Source organism: Mauremys reevesii, linkage group 1, assembly GCF_016161935.1.
Source record: "Mauremys reevesii isolate NIE-2019 linkage group 1, ASM1616193v1, whole genome shotgun sequence".
In the NCBI taxonomy this organism is placed as follows: Eukaryota; Metazoa; Chordata; order Testudines; family Geoemydidae; genus Mauremys; species Mauremys reevesii.
In genome coordinates, this window is record NC_052623.1 from 261,428,303 (window position 1) to 261,451,124 (window position 22,822).

General features: G+C 41.3%; 1 protein-coding gene and 1 long non-coding RNA gene across 3 annotated transcripts in view; one reads left to right on the forward strand and one right to left on the reverse strand.

The window, feature by feature from the left end:
• The window catches only part of LOC120370088, an 82,216-nt gene extending 69,914 nt beyond the window's left edge, over positions 1 to 12,302 (reverse strand). For both annotated transcript variants that reach the window (XR_005583615.1, XR_005583612.1), the window contains exons 1-2: positions 12,030 to 12,302; positions 7,337 to 7,469 (exon numbers count right to left, since the gene is read on the reverse strand). This is a non-coding gene — a long non-coding RNA (uncharacterized LOC120370088). The remainder of the gene's footprint in view (positions 1 to 7,336; positions 7,470 to 12,029) is intronic.
• Positions 1 to 22,822, forward strand: part of STAB2 (stabilin 2) — a 142,075-nt gene that overhangs the window by 111,718 nt on the left and 7,535 nt on the right. The window contains exons 46-65 of the mRNA XM_039484192.1: positions 317 to 364; positions 1,617 to 1,700; positions 1,802 to 1,948; positions 2,345 to 2,485; positions 2,850 to 2,909; positions 3,490 to 3,666; positions 3,762 to 3,854; positions 4,887 to 5,033; positions 6,350 to 6,406; positions 7,558 to 7,681; positions 8,949 to 9,098; positions 10,993 to 11,097; positions 13,202 to 13,309; positions 14,575 to 14,768; positions 15,592 to 15,733; positions 16,179 to 16,312; positions 18,473 to 18,638; positions 18,890 to 18,996; positions 20,041 to 20,160; positions 21,021 to 21,179. Of these exons, the coding sequence (XP_039340126.1) occupies positions 317 to 364; positions 1,617 to 1,700; positions 1,802 to 1,948; positions 2,345 to 2,485; positions 2,850 to 2,909; positions 3,490 to 3,666; positions 3,762 to 3,854; positions 4,887 to 5,033; positions 6,350 to 6,406; positions 7,558 to 7,681; positions 8,949 to 9,098; positions 10,993 to 11,097; positions 13,202 to 13,309; positions 14,575 to 14,768; positions 15,592 to 15,733; positions 16,179 to 16,312; positions 18,473 to 18,638; positions 18,890 to 18,996; positions 20,041 to 20,160; positions 21,021 to 21,179 (2,463 nt within the window). The remainder of the gene's footprint in view (positions 1 to 316; positions 365 to 1,616; positions 1,701 to 1,801; positions 1,949 to 2,344; positions 2,486 to 2,849; positions 2,910 to 3,489; positions 3,667 to 3,761; positions 3,855 to 4,886; positions 5,034 to 6,349; positions 6,407 to 7,557; positions 7,682 to 8,948; positions 9,099 to 10,992; positions 11,098 to 13,201; positions 13,310 to 14,574; positions 14,769 to 15,591; positions 15,734 to 16,178; positions 16,313 to 18,472; positions 18,639 to 18,889; positions 18,997 to 20,040; positions 20,161 to 21,020; positions 21,180 to 22,822) is intronic.

Here is a 22,822-nt window from a genome sequence, read left to right on the forward strand (position 1 = left end):
TAATATGAGGAAACGGAGTGACCTGACATCTACCTGGCATTGCAAGGAACATGAATGCTGCTATTCTTCAATTCTCACAACTGCTTTCTGATAGACTGGCAAGATAACACATACAACAAGCCAGACAAGAGCTACAGTGAGAGGTCAGCTGACAAGCTGTACCAATGCAGGCGATTACTGTATCATCTAGACCAAAAAGTTCCCTTTCTAACACCAGGCATGTTCCTTCCCTGAGGGCCACACTCATTAATATTCTTCAGACATAATTCTACATTCACACAATTCAGTCTAAAAGTGCTGTTATTCTTGGTTGCAGGAGCTTCTTAAGGATTCCAATACTACTGATTTTTATTTCCATCTCAAGGTAAGAAAATTCTTGAATGTTTTTTGTGCCACAGCATCTCTGGCCCTGATCTCACAAAGTAATCCGGACTGGAGTTGGTCAATTATTACTTATATTGGAGACCTTCACAGAAAACCTAGAGTGTCGCATGTAGTGGTGCTAGTTATTCAGTAAGTGGCATTTTTCCCTCTGAGTCTATACTGCTCCAACTCCCCAGTATGGCTTTGAGACTAGAGGGACTCTGCACTGGTGTCCTTCCGATCAGACCCAAAACTGAAGCCCTTCCCATCCATAGACAGAGATCCCATGGCATTTTTTTCCAAATTCTGATGTGGGCAATTACATTCTTTTGATCTAGTTCTCATTGCATTTTCCATAGTATTTTTCACCACCTCTCTAAAATGTTGCAGGATGTTGCTGGGTGCTTCTAAACAGCTGCTTTGTGCCTCCTGCAGTTCTGACTACATTTCAGAGGACGGTGATTCCTTTGTGTAGACATGTGTAGTGAGGCAGTGTGGAACAATGGACAGGGCACTAGACCAGAAGACCTGAGTTCTAATCCCAGCTCTGTTCTGTGTCTTTGTTTCCCCTCCATCCTTTAGATTGTAAGTGTTTCTGTACTGGGATTCTCTCCTGCTATATGTTTGTGCAACATCTACAGAAATGGGCCATAGGTTTCTAACCATAAGATTATACATAAGCGTGTGTGTGTGTGTGAGAGAGAGAGAGAGAGAGAGAGAATATGGAAACACTTTGCGTTCCGTCAAGATGAAAGGATTTAACCACTCTCCCTGCAAAGCTTGTAACCTTTTTTGCTTCCATATTAATCGCTGCTGAGCACAGCTTTCTCTCTTACTTTCAAGCACTACTTGTCCATTGTTATAAAGGAAGGCAGTACATGAGAGAGAGCAGGAGAGCTCTGTGCCCTTAATAGCAGCAGAGGAAGCTGGGGGAGAGTATGGTGAGGCAAATCTTGCAGAGAGAACTCTTTAAATCCTGTAAGACTGAAGGAGTTGGGAGGGGATCTTCCCCATTGCAACAGAGTGTTTCCCTCAGTCTTACATTACTTATGGTGGGATGGGAGAAGGGAATTCAATGTGAGGCAGATGGCAGCAAGGAACAGGGCTGTGGGCAGCCACAAAGGTCAATCTAGAGGCCCTGCCTACGGTATGGGGCCTGGTTCCCTGTATAGGATCCGGTCTAATTCTGCCCAGTGTATGAAACTATGTGCATTAATGAATGATTTTTGCTTTGTTTTTTTTAAACTTGCCAGGCCCTTGCTCTCAAAGATATTGCAGGTTCTGGTCCTTTCACTGTGTTTGCACCCAATAAAGAAGCATTTAATAGTGAACCAAAAGTAAGTAAGAAAAAGGCAATGGACTTTGGGTGAGTCAGCTGAGAGCTTTTAGATTTGTATGTTCTGTCTTTGCCTTTGAACTCCTCCAATTCCTGCCCTAGATTAAAGACTGGATTGTCAACGGAGTGATGCCCCAGATCCTTAGGTACCATATGGTGGGCTGTGCCGGACTTCTCTATAATGACCTGACAACAATTACAAATGTCACCTCACTCCAGGGGGACCCCATCCAGGTCACTTTCTCACAGGTAACAAGATAGCCAAGGTAAAATTGTTAGAATAATAAACTGACCATTTTCATTTGTTGTTTTTAAAATTAGAATGTTCCTTTTCCTCCTAAAAATAATAAATAGTATTTAAAATAAAAATTGTGTATTGCTTATTGTTTTCACAAATGCCACCCTCTCCATTTGCACCGCTAAGGGCACAGTCTTGAAGTCCTTGCTTGTGTAAGTAATCTACTTGTAGGACTACTTGTGTGGCTGAGGGTTGCAGGATCAAGCCTTAAATTACTTAAACTGGTGCCCTATTTGTTGCAAGTGTATTGCAAGCAGTGAGTTGGCCTCTCACAGTAAAGAGTTTTCATTTCAACATTTCCCTGCTGCACATTTCCACAGAAAACACTTTTTTGTTTACCTTTTCAGAATTCAGTGTATCTGAATACCAAGGCTAAGATTATATTCAGCGATACTGTCAGCACAAATGGTGTGATACACATCATAGATAAAATCCTGCTTCCACAACACATGCAGGATTTCCCTAAGAAGGAATCGGGCATTGAGTGGGTACGTACCTCATTCCTGTAGCATTCTGCCAGTCTAATCTGGAATGTTTCTTGCCAATTACCATTTGTCACAGTAGTTACAACAAAAGCATTGGCATTATAAAGCCCCTACACTGAATCATTGGCATAGTTTTACATTGTTATATATTTAAAATTCATTAGGATCATTCATACATTAAATGTATATTAAAGATGTTCTGCTTTTTAAAGGGAGCATCTAAAATAAGACCTTTAAGATGGCTTTGATTTCACAGTGAGAAGTGAACTACAAGATCAAACATGCCAAATACCTTATTACTAAATCTATATCCAATTTATTTCCCAGACAAGACAAGTAAGCACATTTCATCCTCGTATCTTTCTAGGAAAGCCTTAAAATGGTTGCAGCCAAACAAGGATACATCATGTTCAGCAACTTGCTAGAGGTAAGAGAATCCAGGAGGCAATGACCATTTGGCACAGGTTTGTGAAATTGGCACACAGCCTGAGTGATGGGGCTGTGTACAGTATGAAATGGGGCACAGGCTCTCTCCCCACAAGCTATGGAGGAGCCCCTGCAATCAGTTCTCTGACCGTCCACACGGGAGAATGGCAGGTCTGAGCACTCATGGGTCCATAAGATCCAGCCCCTCCCTGCTCTTTAATCCACCTGTGTGCTCAAACTTTTTGGCCCAGATTTGTAAAAATGGCTCCTAAGCTCGGAGATAAGCATCTAAATAAGTGGCCTGTTCCTTAATAAGAGTTGCTGGGTGCTCAGAACTTTTGAAAATCAGCTTTAGAATAGACTTCAAAACCTAAATTTAAACACCCAGTTTTTTAAATCTTAGCTATGTGCCCAGGAAGGCAAAAATACAGGCCATTTACTAGGAAGGCTATGATGCATTCAGCATCCTTGTTGCTGGGCCAATTCACTCCTACCTACAGTACATGGTTTCTCACAGTTTATCCTTTACAGTGTAATTTTACAGGAAGAACAAAAAATCAGTCATTTTTTCTATGTTGCAGAATGCTGGTTTGATGAGCGTAATCAACGATCCTCTTCATAAACCAGTCACCTTGTTCTGGCCGACCGATGAAGCTCTCAGAGCTCTGCCTAAGGAACAGCAGGATTTCCTGTTTAAAAAATCTAACAAGGACAAACTGGTGCAATATCTGAGATTCCATGTCGTCAGAGATGCTAAGGTGCTTTAAACATTTCCTGATTTGTTTAGAAGAGACATTGCTAAAACTCTGTTCTTCAACACCAAATCTTCCCACTCTGTGTGTTTCTTTCACAGATTTTAGCCTGTGAGCTCCCCAGCTCCAGTTCTCTGAAGACCCTTCAAGGTTCTGATCTCAGTGTAAAATGTGGGGATAACAACAACTCTATTGTAAGTGTTTAACATACCAGCACATTGGGAATCCTAATGGAATGTACTATTTAATAACTTAGGCCTTGATACTACATTGGGAACCACTAGTGCAAACCCCTCCATGCCTATGCAGAGCCCCCTTAAGGAATTAGCGACACTGGAATTAATGGTGCTTCACATATGCACAGTGGTCTCCATTAGCGTTTCCCAGTGCAGGAGCAGTGGCTTAGGAAACAGATCCACAGGTTTGTGATTTTGCCTTACAGGTAAGGTGGCTTACTGAAGAATAATTTTCTTTATCATAAGGCAATAGTCTCTCTAAATAACTGGCTGGCACATACCTCAAAAGAGAAATACCACCATGCCTCAGGCCCAGATCCTCAAATGTAGCTGAGTTCAATGGGAGTTAGGTCCCTAAATACCCTTGAGGATGTGGGCCTTAGCATGTAACACATCAAAATATAAAATGAGCTCCCACAAAGTGAAGTTGACTCTGGGAGAAGAGCCATACGTGTACGATGTACAGTATGGGCTACATTTTAGAACTAAGGACCTGCAAGTTGTTATTGCCTAGATACAAACCTGCACAAAATCTGTTGTGCAAACTGCCTGGTTTGTGTGTGTGAGAGATCACCTGTTTGAACTCAGGTGCACTGACTTTGCAGGTAGCTGTTTCTGAACATTTGGCCTTATTTGTATATACACTGAATAAGAGACACCATGAGGGAGCACTCTGCATACTCCTGGGGGGGAGGGGATTCATGGGTGATGGCATGTGCCCACCATTCCCTCCGGCGCCTAACTAGGGGGTATGGCAAACTGGGACCCCACCCTTAGAGACAGGGGTTTGCATTCATAAGCCCAGTGGGAAATGCTGTTATCCTATCTGGAAATTATAACCAATTTTCACTCTGTAAGAGAGAGAACTGACTTCAAAGGAAGAGTTATATTCTTACTAATTCCTGAACAGGAACTTCACATGGACTGAACCAAGCATCCAGTGAAGCAGGCTCCTTATTTTATGCAATTATCTTCTTGCCTCTCTCTCAGGGTGACCTCTTTCTGAATGACAGGAGGTGCAGGATAGTGCAGCGGCACCTGGAGTTTGATGGTGGCATCGCTTACGGGATTGACTGCATGTTAATGGACCCCACCCTTGGCGGGCGATGTGACAATTTTATCACTGCAGATTTCACGGTCAGTCAGTCCTTCAGTTCAGTTTTGTGACCCTTGGGGAGATGTGAACTGTAGGCCAAACCCTGGCCCCACTGAAGTCAATGGCTAACCTTCCACTGATTCCAATGCAGTCAGGATTTGGCTCCAGGGCTGAAACTCTGTTTAGAGTGCTACTTTGGGTTTGTCTGGTGGGAAACCTCGGGTGGACCTTGACTAACTAAAATAAAGTAAAAGGTGAAGTATGGTGCTTAAAAGATACACTAAGTTCCACCTGCAACTACAATCAGGAAAAGGGCAAGGTTAGGTTGGAATTAGCTGAAACATATTAGCTAACCCTGACCTAATTTCAGCCACTTCTCCTAGTCTAGACAAACCCTTTATGGACAAATATGACTATGAACAGAGTGCAGAAATTAATTCTCTTTGGACCCTTTTGAATAATGCATGTTGAGAGGGTCAAATAAAGTTACCACCTATAAGAGGATGATGTTATTACTTTCGGAGTTACATGTAGGGTTAAAGCAATCATCCATCTAATCTTACACTGGCTAATGCTGTATGCCTTCACAGGAACATGTAAAAGCCTATTATAATACATCTACATGTGTATTATCATAACACAGGGGATTTTTTTCCTGACCCTAGATGGTGAGCACTATAAGCAGGAGGATTGTTAGTGCTTATTTTTATCCTAACTGGTATGTCTGTGGATGCTTGTGCTCTTTGTATAAATATCTATATCTAGATACTCTCATACGCACAAGGTGCTCATTTACTATGTTAATGAGGGCCATATCAGTTTCTAAAGAGAAAGAGAAATACAATATGGCCAAAAAGCCACTAATGGTTTTGAGTCCTCAACTTGAGTCACCTTAAAGGGGATTGTGTAGGGTGGGTCCCCAGCACTTTCTGAAATCAGGTCTCTTAAAGCATCTCAGTTTGGACATCCAAATCGGAGACACCCGAAATCCATTGTCACTTTTGCCAACGTAGGCCTATGTACAAATAGATAAATACATCTCCCCCTCTTACCTATTTAGCTTATTAGCAAATTTGCACTTTCAGAACTATTCTACTGTGAAATTTCATATCTCTTTCATTTCATTAAATTAATGTACCTATTTTGTTGTCGTTTTCCTTTACTGTTTCCCCTCTGTTATCTCTTTTGAAAAGCTCCTATAATCTATATTAGGAGTAATGAAATTGGATATTTTTAAAGGTATTTTTCTCTGGTCATTAATTTTAACTGCCTATATAAAAGTAGACACTATTCTAGCGCTTTCAAACAGCTGTTTGTTGTTCTTATTTTTAAATATGTTTTTCCCTTTCTACAACAGGGGGATTGTGTTGGCTGTTACAATAATCCTAAATGCCCTACAGCGACTAAACCGAAGGTAATAGTATCTTTTTAAGGCAGTCTAATTGTCAGGCTTCTGTGCACTGCACAATAATAAACTAAAAATAACACACACTTTCAAAGAACAGTAGAGCTGTGAACAATGAAATCACTTGTTTAAATGGAACAATAAAATCCCAATCCTACTGAAGTCGGTAGTGGGTTATAGATCAGATGCAAAACTACTGAAGGCAAAGTGAGGGCTTCCATTGACTTCAATGGGTTCTGAATTAGGCGCTGTCATATCAGCCTTTCCCCATTAAGAATTATGATCAAATCCAACTAGGTCAGAAGTGCCAGAGTTTGGTTGTCTCATCCTAGCACATACTGCACACCAAAAAACCGCTTGATGCTTCTATACATGTGGCAGGTTGTGTTATAGTGAGCAGAGTGGACCTATGAGCTAGAGGAGAGTGGCAGGGTCAAAGTGCATTGTCAGCATTCTGTCTGGCATCTGCTACTGTAGGAACCCTAAACATTTACCAGCACTAAATTCATCTCCAGACATTTTAGTGATTAAAAAGAAAGAGTTGAGACTGGCATACTCTTTCGTCTCACATTTCTCTGCTTCTATCTACCTAATCTTCAGTGAGAGCTCCAGCAAACTGGCTTGAATATTTAGCCTAGTCTAAACGTTACAGGCCAGATCCTCTGTTTGTGTAAATTGCCCTAAGGCAGCTGGTTTCATTGGAGCTGGGCCAGTGTACATCAGCTGAGGTTCTGGCCGATAGGGCCCTTCTCTTCTAGGTGACTGGTTCAAATCCAGTCTAAGCCAGTAATGACCAAAAGTTACCACCATCTGATGGCTCATGTGAAATGAATGAGGTGGTGCCAGCTCTCTTCTGATGTGTCCTCTCCCTTTATAGCTACCTGTTGGCTGTCTCAGAAGACAAACCATAGATTAAATGGGCAGGAAGACTGAACTAACCTCTTTCCTTAGAGTTAGCCTCATCACATCAGGGTTGAAGCACATTGGGGGAAGCTTGCCCCACTACTGCCCATGCTTTGCTTTTTCTGTAGGTAGATCACTTCGATCTCCAGGGCTGTCAAATTGATCAACTCTACGTTAAAAAAAAAATACAGTGAGTTAAAAATAAATCTACATAACATTCCATCACCTGTGTTTTTATCCCCCTGTGCAATGTTTAGGGAGGGATACAGAAGTGTAAATACCAATTCTATGGGAGGAGCTTAGAGGGCTGTCGTCAGGATTGTACGATGGTCGTCTGGATTGCAAAGTGCTGTCAAGGCTACTATGGGCGAGACTGCCAAGGTAGGATTGCCCTGATTAACCTTTGAGATCTCTCTGGGAATAGCCACCTGACACCACAAGGTGACAAGGCAATTCATTATTGGAGATTTTTAAGAGCAGGTTAGACAAACACCAGTCAGGGATGGACTAGATAGTACTTAGTCCTGCCATGAGCGCAGGGAACTGGACTTGATGACCTCTCAAGGTCCCTTCCACTCCTACGATTCTATGGTTATATTTAATTGTTTAAAAGGAATATTGAATAAAGGCCTGCAATCATGACTATGCATGAGTCATGACAGGCTTCATGATCTAGTGTACTGAGTATACTAGTGTGCTGAGTAAGAAACAAGAGCTGCTGAGATGTAATCTCAGCTCTGACAGAGATTTGCTCTATGACCAGGGATAACCTCTCTCTGTCTGTATTCCCTCTTTGTAAAACATGGTAATACTGCAGTGAGAGTTCATGCAGGCATAAGTAACATTATTATTATTTTCCACTCCAAATAACAACTTAAATATGCTCCAAAAGGTTCTTTTTTTTATGTTAGCAATTTGTAAACTCCATGTTGATAAAGAAGAGTAAAATTAATGCCATAAAGAGTAAATATTGCTTTGTTGTGACATTGCATGGAGACACATTTCAGCCATTTGAAAACATACAAAAGACGCGAGAACCATATCATATGCCAACTTCTGGGGACTAACATCAAAGCGCATTAAACACATGTTCTAGAATTCACAGCTAGTGCATGAGCATATGTGTATCTGGTATGAGTTCAAAGAGCATTAAGCACTAATGGGGCTGGGGGGCCCTGTTAGTTTAACTTGTTTATTGACTTTGAAAACAACAGCTGAAGGGAATCACTACCAAGGCTGATACTGTATCATCTAACTCACTTCCCAACCTTCACTCAGCTGTACCAACATGCTTGCAAATGTCACATGTTTTAATCCAAGCAATTGTTGGTTTTGACTTCACCGGAACTCTGCATGGGCTATAGGGTTCATCCACATGGATCTGACTGCAGTCCTGCAGGCCAAGAGTCTAAATGAGTGGGCTCCATGTTACACCCTTCCAGTAAATGAGGTTGTATGAATCCACTGTGGTCCACTAAGTGTGTATGTGGGGGATTTTCAGTAGCACCTAAGGGATTTAGGAACACATATGAACTAACATTTTTGTGCTCAAAGATTTTCTAAAACCAGTTTTCTTAGAAAACAAACAAACTTGTGAATACAAGACAGAGCTGAAGAGAACTGACTCACTGCATTTTATCCTTTCTAGCCTGCCCAGGAGGGCCAGAGACCCCATGTAATAATCATGGTTCGTGTAACGACGGATACTCAGGAACCGGAGAGTGTAAATGCAACAGTGGCTTCAATGGGACTTCATGTGAGCTGTGTTTGCCGGGAAGATATGGCTCTGACTGTAAATGTATGTTTCAGCCTTGTTTCTGAATTAATATCTGATTAAAATACACGATTTTTCTATATTTATTTTTGAAGCAGAAAAATATTTTAATGAATATTCTTTGCTCTTCCATTTTACAATTGACACGCCGCCTATGGCTGCCATAGCCCGGACACTGGTTGAAGATCACTCCCATGCAGAGAGCCAACACAAGGTGGGGCTTACACGGGACTTCAGAAGTACATAGGCTTGTGTTGGCCCTCTGCACTAGGGTGAATTTCACCCACTCCGCCTATCAATTATACAGTTCCATTTTGCAGTAGCATGAAGCAGGTTGAGGCTTCACTTCTTGCTTGATCTACAGTCCTTTTTAACTAAAATATAGCCGTCTCCCAACCCCGGCAACAGATAAGACAATAGAATGGAAACGCTGATAAAATACAAGAAATCAGAAGGCTGTCTCATGGCTACTAAAGGCAACACTTTATACTTACCATATGAGAAAGAGAGTAACACAAGAGGGAAAATTAATTTATGGAGAGAGCCAACAGAAGGCCTATGCTCCCTGGAAGTTCCTACATAATCCTGTAAGTGTGGGCTTAAGTGGGACTTCCCAGGTGTGTTGGCCTTGTGCATCCTCATAGGGGTAAATTTCATCCTAGATTTAAAAAAATTATTCTCAGCATAAAGGCTTTAGTTGAGAGACTAAAGATAGCAGAAGAGACAGGGTATTAACTCTTTCACCCTAAATTACTGTTTTCAATCCAACACCGTTTTGTAGTAACTAGCACTAACCTATAAGGTTAGGGTATGCATGCAGAAGTTCCGATGCTTACCCAAAGTTTATCCATTTGACATCTATTGTATGGGAATGTGTATGTTTATGGCTATATAAACTATCAGTCTGAACCTCAAACTAAAAGAAAAGCCAAAAAGGTCTTGTGGCCCTATATTCTTTTTTTAAATATACATGATTTGTTGATACAAATTAAACATTAATTGACTAGGTTAAACCCTTCACAAATCAAAAGACAAAGTGTGAAGTCCTGGCTCCACTGGACGTTTTGCTGCTGACCTCTGTGGGTCCAGAATTTCACCCATAGAACCAGAACTGCTTATAAGCCAAATCCCATGCCATTACTTTCCCACATACACAAAAAACATTCCTGGCAGAGGGGTGGGTCAGCAGAGCCAAAACTCCATTAAATAGCAAAACACATAAAGAACTATCAATAATAAAGATTCTTCATGAGAGACCAGCTCTGTTGCTTGGTATTTCCACAAAGAAAGATCTACTACTCAATGAAGAAATACTTTGTGCTTAAAGTTTCAGGGCATGGAGGTATGAGGGTAGAGGAATATCCCCCTACTTTAAAAAAAAAAACACCATCCCCATTCAGACACTTTTATACAGTCATGAAAAATAGCTGAGATATTTTTGAGGGTAAGAATATGTGTGAGCAGGTAACTTTTACACCTGCTTGGAGACAAAGTCCACCTACCCTGTGTAGAGGCAAATCCCAGCTTTGCCCTTGTTAACAATCAAACGAACAATCAGACAACATGAAGACCAGCCTGAGCCTGCTTCCCAGGTGTGAAGGTTCCTCAGAGGGTTCCTTGTTCAGGCTGCTCCGCCTCTTAAATCCTCTCTGCCTGAGATCTCTCTGCCTGAGAGCAACTCAACTGTCAAGCTTGTCAACTCTCTTTATTCCCTCTGGCTAGAGACCCCCCCCCCACTCCAAGTTTGATATAACTGACAGTTGTTGCATGGTAAGCCTGGTTTCCACCGCTCTCTCTAAGACAGACCATTAACCCCTTCTTGCCAGGGGCCTGTGTGGTTTTGTGACATTGCTCTAGGGAATAATTTTTCTTTCCTAATTACTATTCTGTCTGTGATCAATCTACATTCCTTTCACAGCGTGTAGATGCAAGGCCCATGGGCAATGTGATGAAGGAATCTCTGGATCAGGACAGTGTTTCTGTGAAACTGGATGGACTGGTCGATTCTGTGAAACCAAACTAGGTGTGTAACTTCTCAGCAGAATCTGTTGCAAAACAATAGGTTACAGTGCTCCCAGGAAGTTTAATCACTTGTTGTTTTCATGGGGTAGACATAGCAAGACAGGGTTAATAACACCAGAAATCCTGCTTTGTGCAGGATAAATGTTGAAGGAGACTATTTTGCTTTTGATACATGGAGGATTGAAAGCTATAAAGAAAATTATATTGTGCTGCATTATGCCATGATCTGCACGGGGCCCAAAAAATTGCTGCAGTTCCTCTAAAGTTGGAGCTTCGTAAACCTGCTTGAGGACTGACTGCAAAATGTATCAAAGGTGTACTTGACTCAGGATCAGTTCCATGTACACACAAATCGCACTGACCCAGGGATTAGATCCAGAGTCCCAGGACCACATGGAGGTGAAGGGTCTGACCCTGAGTCGAACTCTATTGTTCTGCAGTTTAGATGCAGCTCCACTGGAGTAGTGTTGTGGGAGTCTGCCACAAATATCCCACAACCCCATGAGCCAACTTTTTGTGTCCTCTGGGCAGTCAAGAAGACAGTCAAGTTTTCACACACTGCACCAGGAAAAAAGGGGTAGCACAGCCACATTTTTTGTGGGGGTGCCAGGGATATGGGTGGTTGGACTCAGGCCCACATAATGCAGTGTAGACGCTGGAGCCCCAGGTTGGGACACATGATTCAATAATTCCTAACCTACATGCTGTAACAAGGGTTACAAATAAGCATAGACACTCAAGCATTAGGTTAACAAGCCCAGGGTCTGCTAACTCGAGTTCTGCTAATCCTGGGTTTACACTGAAGAGTACACAAATGTATTGTGTTTGGAAACGAAGACAATTGAATGAGAGGCAGGCAGCAGCAGTGCACAGGGACTCAGCACAGAGACTTTTCATTAATGTTACTACCAGTCAAAAAAATGTCTGACTTACCAGTGGCTGAGTATCACTAGTCTAGTTCATCTCCCTGCTGTACAGCAGCAATGGTGTCTGCGTCAGATGCAGCTGTATTTGTCTACTCTGGGATTGCTCAAATGCTGGGAATTCCATGACTGCTTTTAGCAGATTATTCTGTTGTCTATGGGGGCAGGCAGCATCGTCTAGTGCAGTGTTTCTCAACGATCAGTCTGTGGATACGGTTTAGGAAGGCTTACACACGGTTTAGGCTGGTCCCTGGTATCAAAAAGGTTGAGAAACACTGGTCTAGTGTACCAACCACAGGACGGAGAATTGAGACCAGAGAGTTCTAATCCCAGCTGTCATAATGGACTTCAACAAGTTGCTAACCCACTCTGCGGCTTTGACCTTGTATGTAAAATAGGGATATTATTATTTAATAAAATGAAAGGAAATTTTGAAACAGTCATTTCAATTAAAAAAACGAAGTATTTTGAAAATGTCAAAATGAAATGTTTTGATTTTTTTTTCTTGACTTTTTTTTTTAAACAAACTATTTGGTGTCACTGACAGACATTCACAGAATGTTTTTGTGTCACAGAATCTGCATTTTCACCGAAAAAAAAGTGTAGGTCAAATACTTCATCCAAGTCTACCTCCTAGGGATGTTAGGAGGATTGCTTAGTTATGTTTATAAAGTGCTTTGAAAATGTAAGCACTACATGCCTGCAAAACACAATAATTTTAAATGAACATATGTTTTGAAAACTGTACTTAATATCAATTCAAACAACATCCCCTTTTATAATATTAGGCTGTTACTGTAAGTGTGCTTCAGAGTAATGAAGATCACTTCACTTGCAACTGATTAGCATCTAAGTATGGCCCAGTAGATAGAGCTTTGAATGAGGATTTGCATTCTGTTCCTGCACTGATCTGCTATGTGCTCTGGAACAAATCACCTCACCCTTGTTTGATTATCTGTAAAATGGGAATAATGATATTTACTACCAGCGTAAAGTGCTTTGAGATTTATGATGAAAAGTGCTATACAAAAGCGAGGCATTATATTCTGTAGTAATATGAATTGTCTCACAGGTTTTTAAGTAAACATGTACTGTATACAAGTTTTCCTTTCTTCTCTAGATGAGAGTACATTTTTAAAGTATAAAAAGTCATTTTCATCAGATATTTTACATTCTTCACAGCTCTACTGCCTGTGTGTTCACCTAATTGTTCTAGTAACGCCGTCTGCAAAGAAAACAACATGTGTCAGTGTAAGCCATTTTATGAAGGAGATGGAATCACATGTACAGGTGAATTTTTGTACTGTCCCAGACCTGAAGCAGAGCTCTGTGTAGCTCAAAAGGTTGTCTCTTTTACCAACACATGTTGGTCCAGTAAAAGATATTAACTCACCCACCCTGTCTCTCCCCAAACGTTAAAGGCAAATGTTGTTGTTTTCACCTAGCCCTTCACTTTAATACACAGGACTCATCAGAGTGAAATGTTAACTATCAAAGAGGTGCCTGAACCAAAATTTCAGATCTAAAGACTTTCAGAGGTGGGAGGCTGAAATAAATAGAGTAGTTACTGATTTTTCTTATACAGAGTGTGAGGTCAATGCATGGTTGCAACCATTGTAATAGATGATAGAGTTTGGCCCTGAAAGGCGCAACACAGGGTGATTATATTGGGGCTTCAGATGCATATGTGAGGGCAACAAGATAGCGAGCTAGCTCTATTCGGGTATGGGAGGACTTTGTGGTTTTCCAGCTCAATAATTCATTTGCTGCAATCTGTGTTTGATTACCTGAGGCAAGGAAACACTCTGACAATATTACTTAAGAGCTAGTCAGCCATTATTACTGGGACAGATCATCTCCTCCACACACCCATACGTGGAGAGTTCCTTCATCTGGAAAGGGGTCTTGGCACATTTCCCACTCTCCGTTGTATGGAGTCAGGCTTGTTGAAGGAGTAGGTAGGCTGGAGGACCATGGCAAATGCACTCTCCCCAGTCCATCCCAGCGGAAGTTAGCCGCATCCCCAGGTTGTATTAACCTTTCTATAATCTACCCCCAAGCTCGTTTGGAGCCACCCTATTAGAGTGGCTCTATTGTGGTTCCAACGAGCCAAGCAGAGCCACTGGGAGCCAGCACCACTGTGAAGTACCGAGCATGCGTGGCCCTGGCTTCTGGAGAATCTGCCACTCTTGGGGACCCTTTTTTGATGGGGTTGAGATCAGGAGGGACTTTCTTCTGCATTGTCCCAGAGGGCTGCAGGGCATCTATAATCTTCATGGAGGTTTCCTTGCAAAAATTCCCTTGCTGAAGCAGGAGAGGATGGTCTAGGCCAGTTCTAATATGTTAGATTAGAGATGTGCCCAAGCCTCTGAAGAGGACTGGGACCCCTTTTGTGCAGGACTCTCTACAAATAGAGATTAGCCAAAGAAGCTTATAGTCTAGTCAGCCAAAAATGTTCCAGTTGCTTTTAAAAGAACTGGAGGCAGCGTTTCCTTGTGAAGGAAAGACACTCTTTAAAAATACACTAACTTACATATTTTCTTTTTGCTTTTTAGCTGTGAATCTTTGTAAACAAAACAATGGTGGGTGTCACCAGAATTCAAAATGTACCCAAACGGGTGTGAAAGTCCTTTGTAGCTGTCAGAAAGGATACACAGGAGATGGCCACACCTGCCTTCCTATAAATCTTTGCGCTGATGGGCTCAATGGTGGTTGCCATGAACATGCCATTTGTACAATGACAGGACCTGTAAGTTGTTGGTGGGGACGGAGGTGGGGCTAGCCTTTTTGGGTTTTGTCTTGGAAATCCTGACTAGACGCCCACTCCACCTCCTAATGAAGTCAACAGGAGTCTTTCCAGTGACTTCAGTGGGAGCTGGACCAGACCACCCCTCCCAACTGTCCCTGACTTTTGGGTCCCAGCCTGCTTTCCACATAACTTTGGTGTCCACTCAGCTTACTGGTGGAAACTGTTTACATGAGAAATGCAGTATCATGAAACTGAGGTTATTTATACTAAAGGAATGGATCCCACAGCATGTTCAAGTATTCTGCATGCATATTTTGATAACCCTTATGCTGAGTGTCTCACCCCTCCCCACGTTGGGCCTTGGCAGTTTGGAATGTATAAGATGCCTAGAGGAGACGTAAATATTCCTACAGCTAAATCTCACTTCTCAGCCTGTTTCAATCAGTGTATTGTTAAATTCTTTTCATGGTTCCATATGTATTTATTTCATTTTATTTTAAGTGGCTACCATGTATATTTATTATTATAATTCTTCAAAGCATACTCTGACTGGGTTAGGCATAAATGCTTTGGCCTTAATTCAGAAAAACACCTAAGTAAGTACTTAAGTGTTTTGCTCAATAAGGATGAATTCTAATGTGTGTGTAGATGGTTTATTGAGTCAGCTTTTGCTAGTGGCATTTTAGCAAATACACAGTGTGCTGTTGCTGGACTCAGCAAATGGGATACTTCCATCCATTCAGAAAATGCTATTTTAGGTTGTCATTTTTATGTTTGTAAAACATTCTATTTGAGCGTTTTTATTCTTTCTTTCTCCTACCAGGATAAACGCAAATGTGAATGTAAAGATAACTATGTTGGTGATGGGGTTGACTGCACTGTGATGCAGCTTCCAGTTGACCGTTGTTTGCAAGACAACGGGCAGTGCCATGCCGATGCAAACTGTGCCGATCTTCACTTCCAGGGTCAGTATGCCACATAGACTCAGAAGTAGCGTGGTATGAAGAGCTTAGGCTAGGATCCTTCAATGAGATCCATCCAGGTGGACTCCTGTGTCCATGTCAAGTCTCACTGAAGTCAAAGGGGTTCTGCATAGATGTAGTCATTTAGATCCCAATTGAACAATCCATCCCTATACCGCAAATCACTTAAGCACATGCTTAAGTCTTGTTGAAGTAATGGGACTTGTGCACATGCTTAAAGTTTAAGAGTGTGCTTTAATATTGTGAGTTGGGACCTTTGAAAGCAACACATTAAAATGATTCCAAATGGAAATATTACCCCACAAGTGGCTTGTTACATACCAGCTACATTTCATGAAAATGCCTCAAGGATTGCTCCAACTATTACAGAACAGAGTGTTAAAAAACATACAGCCCTAAAGTTAAATTATTTATTGTTTACTTACAGATGCGACAGTTGGAGTTTTCCATTTGCGCTCTCCCCAAGGGCAGTACAAACTGACTTATGAAAAAGCAAAGGCGGCCTGCACTGATGAAGGGGCAACAATTGCTACATATAATCAGCTGTCATATGCTCAGAAGGTGACATAGTGCTGAACTTCAGTGGCAATGGACTCACTGTGTGTACTGTATTTAGTGGCTGCACAAGGGTGAAACGGAACTATGAGACTTAGCTATTTGGAAGTTAAATGCTACAGGGATGTACATTTATATCTTAAGGAGTGCAACTTCTTCACTCTAGGAGTAGGCATGGTAGAATTTGATTTTTTTAAAATTTCAACAGAAAATATCAATGTTTCTTTTTAATCTTTTTTAGATTTTTTATTTAAATTTTCACAGCTGTGCAAAATTATGGATTTTAAGCATTTTTTAGCTATTTAAATGTTCGCACTTCTGGGAAATTCGGGGGGGGGGTGTCAGACAATTATTTAATGACAGTAGATATTGAGATCCAAAAAGTTAAAGCTTTATAACCATTAAAACACAAATTGCCAACATCACAGGTAAAAATATACAAAGTAAATAACCTGAAATCAACAAATCGGACCTGTTTTTACTATTCATTCACTAGTCCATTTGTAACAAGCCTAATTCAAAAGTCTAAATCACTGGATTTTGACCAAGTTCTCAAGCAGCATTTTTTTTACTTTGCCCGTCCGTAAATTTCAATTATCATCAGTGGAAATATTTTTTCATTGGTTTTAGTGTGTACAGTGAAATTGACATTAACTGACATTTACCAAGAAAAATCTAATCCTTCCAAGCCTATCAATGAACCAAGTTCTTCTCTTGAGTACAGACACAGAATGCTCATTGACTTTGAACAGGAATTACACATGCACTTGTGAAGACAGGATTTCGCCTTATGTCTGGAAGCTGAAAACTAACAACGGAAATCAAAATAGGGTTGTTTCTTTTTGCCAAGTTCATAAACACACAGTAGGACTGTGACATTCCTGTCCCTGTATTAATATCACTGTAATTACTGCAGATGAATCAAAAGGTTTGGAACTGTAGATTGCTTGAAAAAACTTTACTTACCTTGTTTTCTTCTATTCACCCTTCATTTCCATGTCAAGCAGCCAACCGATGTTAGAATTCTAATCTGTCAACGTTAAGCACCTGCTTGAGATGGGGCAATACCAGCAAGCAAAAAAAGCATGTGCTGTACTAACTTTGTACCTGATTCTACTTCAATTAAAATCATTAGCAAAATTGTCACTGTTTTTAGTGGTAGCAGAGTAAGATTCTTTAGTAGTCAAATTTTAAAAAAAAATTTTTATTATGGATTTTAATTCCACACATTTTTTAAAGAAACTTACTTAGAGAACTAGGCTTACATTTTTTTCTTCAAGGCTTTGGGTTTTTTCCTGGCTGGTATCGGTCTCGGATAACCCTTTTATTATTGTTTATACTAAGCATCTTCTAGATTATGTATAGTTGAAGTCAATGAGAGTTTTGCCATTGTCTTTATTAGGGCCAAGATTTCACCCTGGATTTGTAAAACTAGTTTTAAATGGTAGGTCAGACTGATTGTCAAGTCATTTCCACTTGTCTCATTCCTATTCAGAGTTCAAAATGTAGCAACAAGGCCCATTAGTTAAAGAGACAAGAGATACTGGTAAGATGAAAGACTGGAGTATGTGCAGTGTGTAAACTTTCTTCTTGGGCAAGTAGAGAGGCCTGAACCAAACCCAAGGATCCAGAGCCCTCTGGACGTTGGGCACATTCAGCTCTGGATCTGAACAATGCAGTTCAGGCTCCTCTTTAGTGTCAATATTTCTCTGTGACAGCAAAACCAGCAATAACATTGGCTTTGAGTTTACTGAATATTCATTATTCACATTGAATTGAACTTGTCAACTCTTCTTCTGTGTTGATAAAAGAGGTCGTTTTCATTCATATCTGTTTGGCTTTTGCACACAAAAACCACCCAACTGCTGCTAAGCACTCTTTGGCCCTGCTCCTGCATTGAGTTCTGCATAGACAAACCCCCTGTGCCTGGGACTCCACACCCAGGTGCAGTGGTCCATGCAGGACTGGGCTGAGTTGACATTGTGCAGAAAGACCACACAAAGTCAATGCATGGCTCAAGTTCTCAGAACAGGACTTTAGTAGGACTCCTGGGGCACGTAGGCATTATGTTGGCCATCTGTGGGAGGATGAGTTTCACCGCGTGTTAGATTATTTACAGTTCTGTTTCCTCTGTGCGTTACAGTATTATTAATGTGTTGGTTACAGGCACAATACCACTTCTGTGCTGCTGGCTGGTTAGATAGTGAACGAGTTGGTTATCCAACTGCCTTCTCTTCCCCAAACTGTGGATCAGGATTTGTTGGAATAGTTGACTATGGGCCTAGAGCCAACCTGAGTGAAACCTGGGATGTCTTCTGCTACAGAGTCAAAGGTAACAGAGTGCCTACTGCCTATATCTATGATATAGTGCTGTCTTTTGACCAAACTAATTAGTTCCAGTAATGTCACTACGCTTAAAGAGCCCAGCCCATTGTATTGGCAACAGGTTCTTTTTCTAAGCTAGGGGAAATTTCTTTGGACTGGCAAATTATTTTTCCTCCACAGAGCATTAGCAAACAATCTCCTGAAGACACCATGCATTCTTGGCTTGTTATCTAAAAGACGTGTATTTGTATTTTACAGATGTGAACTGCACGTGTAAGACTGGCTATGTGGGTAATGGCTTCACATGTAGCGGGAACCTGCTACAGGTCCTGATGTCTTTCCCCATGCTTACCAACTTCTTGTCGGTATGGACTAAAGAAGAAGTGCATTGTTTTGAGATACAGACAAACTAAACTAAGTTTCACAGCATAGCAAATACCCCATACATTTATTTACATGTAAATGTTCGCTTTATTAGCTCATTCCACTCACATTGACTAGCATACATGGCTGGGTAATCTCACTCTTCTCTTACTATATGAGAAAGTAAATACAAGCATTACAAAAATGCAGAATTAAAGCAGGGTGGAGCCATTTAAATCATGATTTTAAAAAAACAACACTGGTTTAAACCAGGTGGAGGCTTTGTAAAAATAAATTGAAAATTTGTGCTGTTGAAAAATGTAGATTGAACTAATATGTTAATAGTGGGTTTGGGGTTTGGTTTAATTTTAAATGCCACAACTGGTAGAATATTTTATTTGAATGTTACCACACTGCTAGAGGCAAAAGACAAAAGATTGACATTTAAGGCCCTGATCCTGCAAACACTAAGACTGGTATGTAACTTTGCTCATATGAATAGCCTCATTGATGACAATGGGTCTACGCATGTGCTTAAAAGTTAAGCCTGTGCATAAGAATTTGCAGCATCAAGGGCTAAAATTGTGTTCTTAATAGAAACTTCTCTCCAAGGGTATGTCTCCACTGGAGCTAATTTCCAGCTGAGGTAGAGATACCATGCCAGCTCTGATCGAGCTAGCGTGCTAAAGGTAGCAACGTAGCCTTAGCTGCACGGGCAGCAGGAGGGGCTAGCCACCCTACATATATACCTAGGGTTTCAGGCAGGATTGTATTTGGGTGGCTAACCAGTCCCAGCTACACTGCTATTTTTAGCATGCTAGCTCCGTCACAGCTAGTGTGGGTATGTCTCCTCAACCTGGGAATTACGCCACTGGCTCCAGTGTACATATTCCCTTAACAGGATAAAATGGCTGTCACTTCAAAGTTATTTCAGTGTTAACAATGAAGTTTTGTTTTTTTACATAGTATTCGTTCAGCTTTTGTCACAATAACTGGACCATAATCCAGATTGCCCTCAATTAAGAATGAATTTTGTTTCTTCCTAGGAAGTCCTGGTTTACTCTAACAGCTCCACGAAAGGCAGAGAGTTCCTGAAATACCTCACAAACTTGTCAACCCGGGCCACTCTCTTCGCCCCAAACAATAATGGGCTAAGAGAAAATGAGGTGAGCATCTATTTATCCTTTTCTTTCATGGTATCAGTATTACCTCATTCTCAGCAGGCATGCTGGAGTCCAATAGTAACTGTTTAAATTTAATTTGAATGAATAAATCTCAGGAAGAGATGGCAGGCCGGATGGTTTTACTAGGTCGCAAATCAGATAGGAAAACTTGTCTCTTTCCTATTTTTCTCCCGCACAATCATGAATACAAAGTTACATATTGTTGGGCCCCTTTTAAGAATTTTCCATACAGTGGGTTTTGTTGCCATATATGAAAGTCCTTTCGAGGCAAGGTCAGCTCTCACTTATCTGCAACTGCATCTGTAAAGACAGTTGTTAAAAGAAAGTTGTGTGTAATATTGGTATCTGGTATTTGCTACACATCCATTTAGAGGAGGTTATTCTTCTACCTTATCATGTCCTTCATCCCTTTCCAATCAACTGTTGCTTTAAATTTTATGGGTGGAATCCTGGTCAGTGGCGTAGGAGTTCATCCTGAGGCCTGCGTTATGCCCCAGTGGTGCGCTAGGTAGTTTGAAACTTGTACATTTCTTAAAGATTTCCCACAAACACATTTTTAAAAAATGTGGGCTTAGACCATTGTTTGATTCTACAAGGGTCCTCTGTGCCTGTGATAGTGCAGAAAAAGCAGCAAGAAGGGGAAGCCTTTTGTCCAGCTAACATGTTTTGTTTTGTGGTAATACTCTAAGGCCAAAAGAGCCACAGGCCCTCTTGCTAAAGACCCGTCAGGGAATGCAAATAGCAGAAATGGAGAATTTCAAGATCCATCCAGGGAACTTCGAGTGGTAAAATCAGCTGGGTGAGTTAGACTGGTAAATGTGTCTATTTTCCCTCTTCTTCAGACACTTTCTGGACGAGACATTGAGTATCATCTGTCCAATGCCAGCACAGTGTTCTATGAAGACTTGACCAATGGGACTACTCTTCAAACAAGGATAGGGAAAAGACTCTTAATTACATACAGCAGAGGCCAGGGTTACCAAATCCCGACAATGAAGAAGGTATCTGTGTTCAAAATAATTCTTCTGTCCTCACTCCTATCCACCATCTTATCCTTTGTCTTCCTTATTAGCAAGCACCGCACAATCCAGGGTAGCACTGCCCGAGGGAGAAGCAGCAAGCCAGGAGACTGCAATGATTTCTAGTGCAAGTTATTCAGCATTTCATTATAAGGTGCTGTTGAGTTACAGAAAGCTTGAAACGTGGGGTGGGGGAAGATGGGGTTGGCCAATACTGCCAGAAGCATGTAATGGCGCAGTGCAGGCTTGGGCCTAACTTGCACCCCAGAGTGGTAGGAGAGCTGGAGCTCAGTGGGAGAGGGTGAGTGGCATTTAGTTTACTACTAAGGAACATTCTTAGTTCCTGATCGAAATTTTTAATTAAAAACAAAGTGGACCAAAACTGGCCTTTTAGAATGAACATTTTCACAGAAAATTGATTTTTTTTTAAAAATAGTTTCTGCCATTTTGTAAAAAAGCTGAAAACCCTCCCCTCCCCAACAAAACCAGAAAAAGTCAAAACAGAAAATTCTTAAATTTTGGAAAAACCGTACATTTTCATTTATGGTGAAAATTTTCACCTTGTGCCCCAGCTCAAACACTTTGTATGACAACAGCCTCTATGTAGCAATTCCCTTGGGCTAAACTCTGGATGCATGTGTAACCCACACACCTCCTGGGTGTGGTGTTCTGTCTCATCTAGTGCCACCAAGACCACTTAGAGAGAGAGATTAATGAATTTGCTCTACAGTCTTAGCTAATAGGAAGTTGGCTTTTAGCTCATGCAGTAGAGGCTCATGCACTAAGTTCCAGAGATTCCAGGTTCGATCCCATCTGCTGATGACTGGGGTCTGTTGGCGTTACACGTGCATAGCAAGACAGAGTCCTTGCCCTAAAGAGCTTGTCATCAAGCAAGACTCTTGCAGACAAGCTTCCAAAGAATGTGTGGCTAGTGTTCCTTGGCTAGAACAGAAGCGTGGGCTTCTGAGGAAGAAGGTGACACATAGGGAATAAATGAGAGCTGGAAAGAAGATTGCTCTGGAACCCTTCCCTTGCCTCTGTCTCCAGAAAAACATTCAGGGGTGACAATTACAGCATATCAGATAAGGAATTTAAAAATAAAATTCCACCCTCCATTCTACTCTACTACCCCGTTAGAATATACTATAACAGCCAAACCATTGTCTCAGCATAGTACTAAAATAATCTTTTCACTGCCACTTCCCCCTTGTCTTACACTTGAGTTAGAAAATAACCAGAGATCTATTGTGTGGGGGGGGGAGTTGCCCTCCTTGAACCTTGGTCTGTGGGGGATGGGGAGGTGTGTTGTTCCAGTCCATGTGTCCAGTTGATTTTGGTCTCCAGGTGACTTGCAATACACAATCCTCCACCCCTCTGTTTAAAATCCACCCAGAGAACATCCAATTTATTTTCTAGTCCCCTTGAGGACTCTCAGCATGCACGTGAATGAGCATGGGCCAAACACTAGAGTATGCTCCTGTCAGAAAGTATACTCCATCACGCACAGCTGTACCCCTACAAAGGTGTCTAGCCCTTTAAGCACAGGTCACATGTTTGTACAGTCATAAGCCAACAGCAGGCTGCAGACCAATCTTCAACCAGCTGAGTTAAACCATCTTCGATTT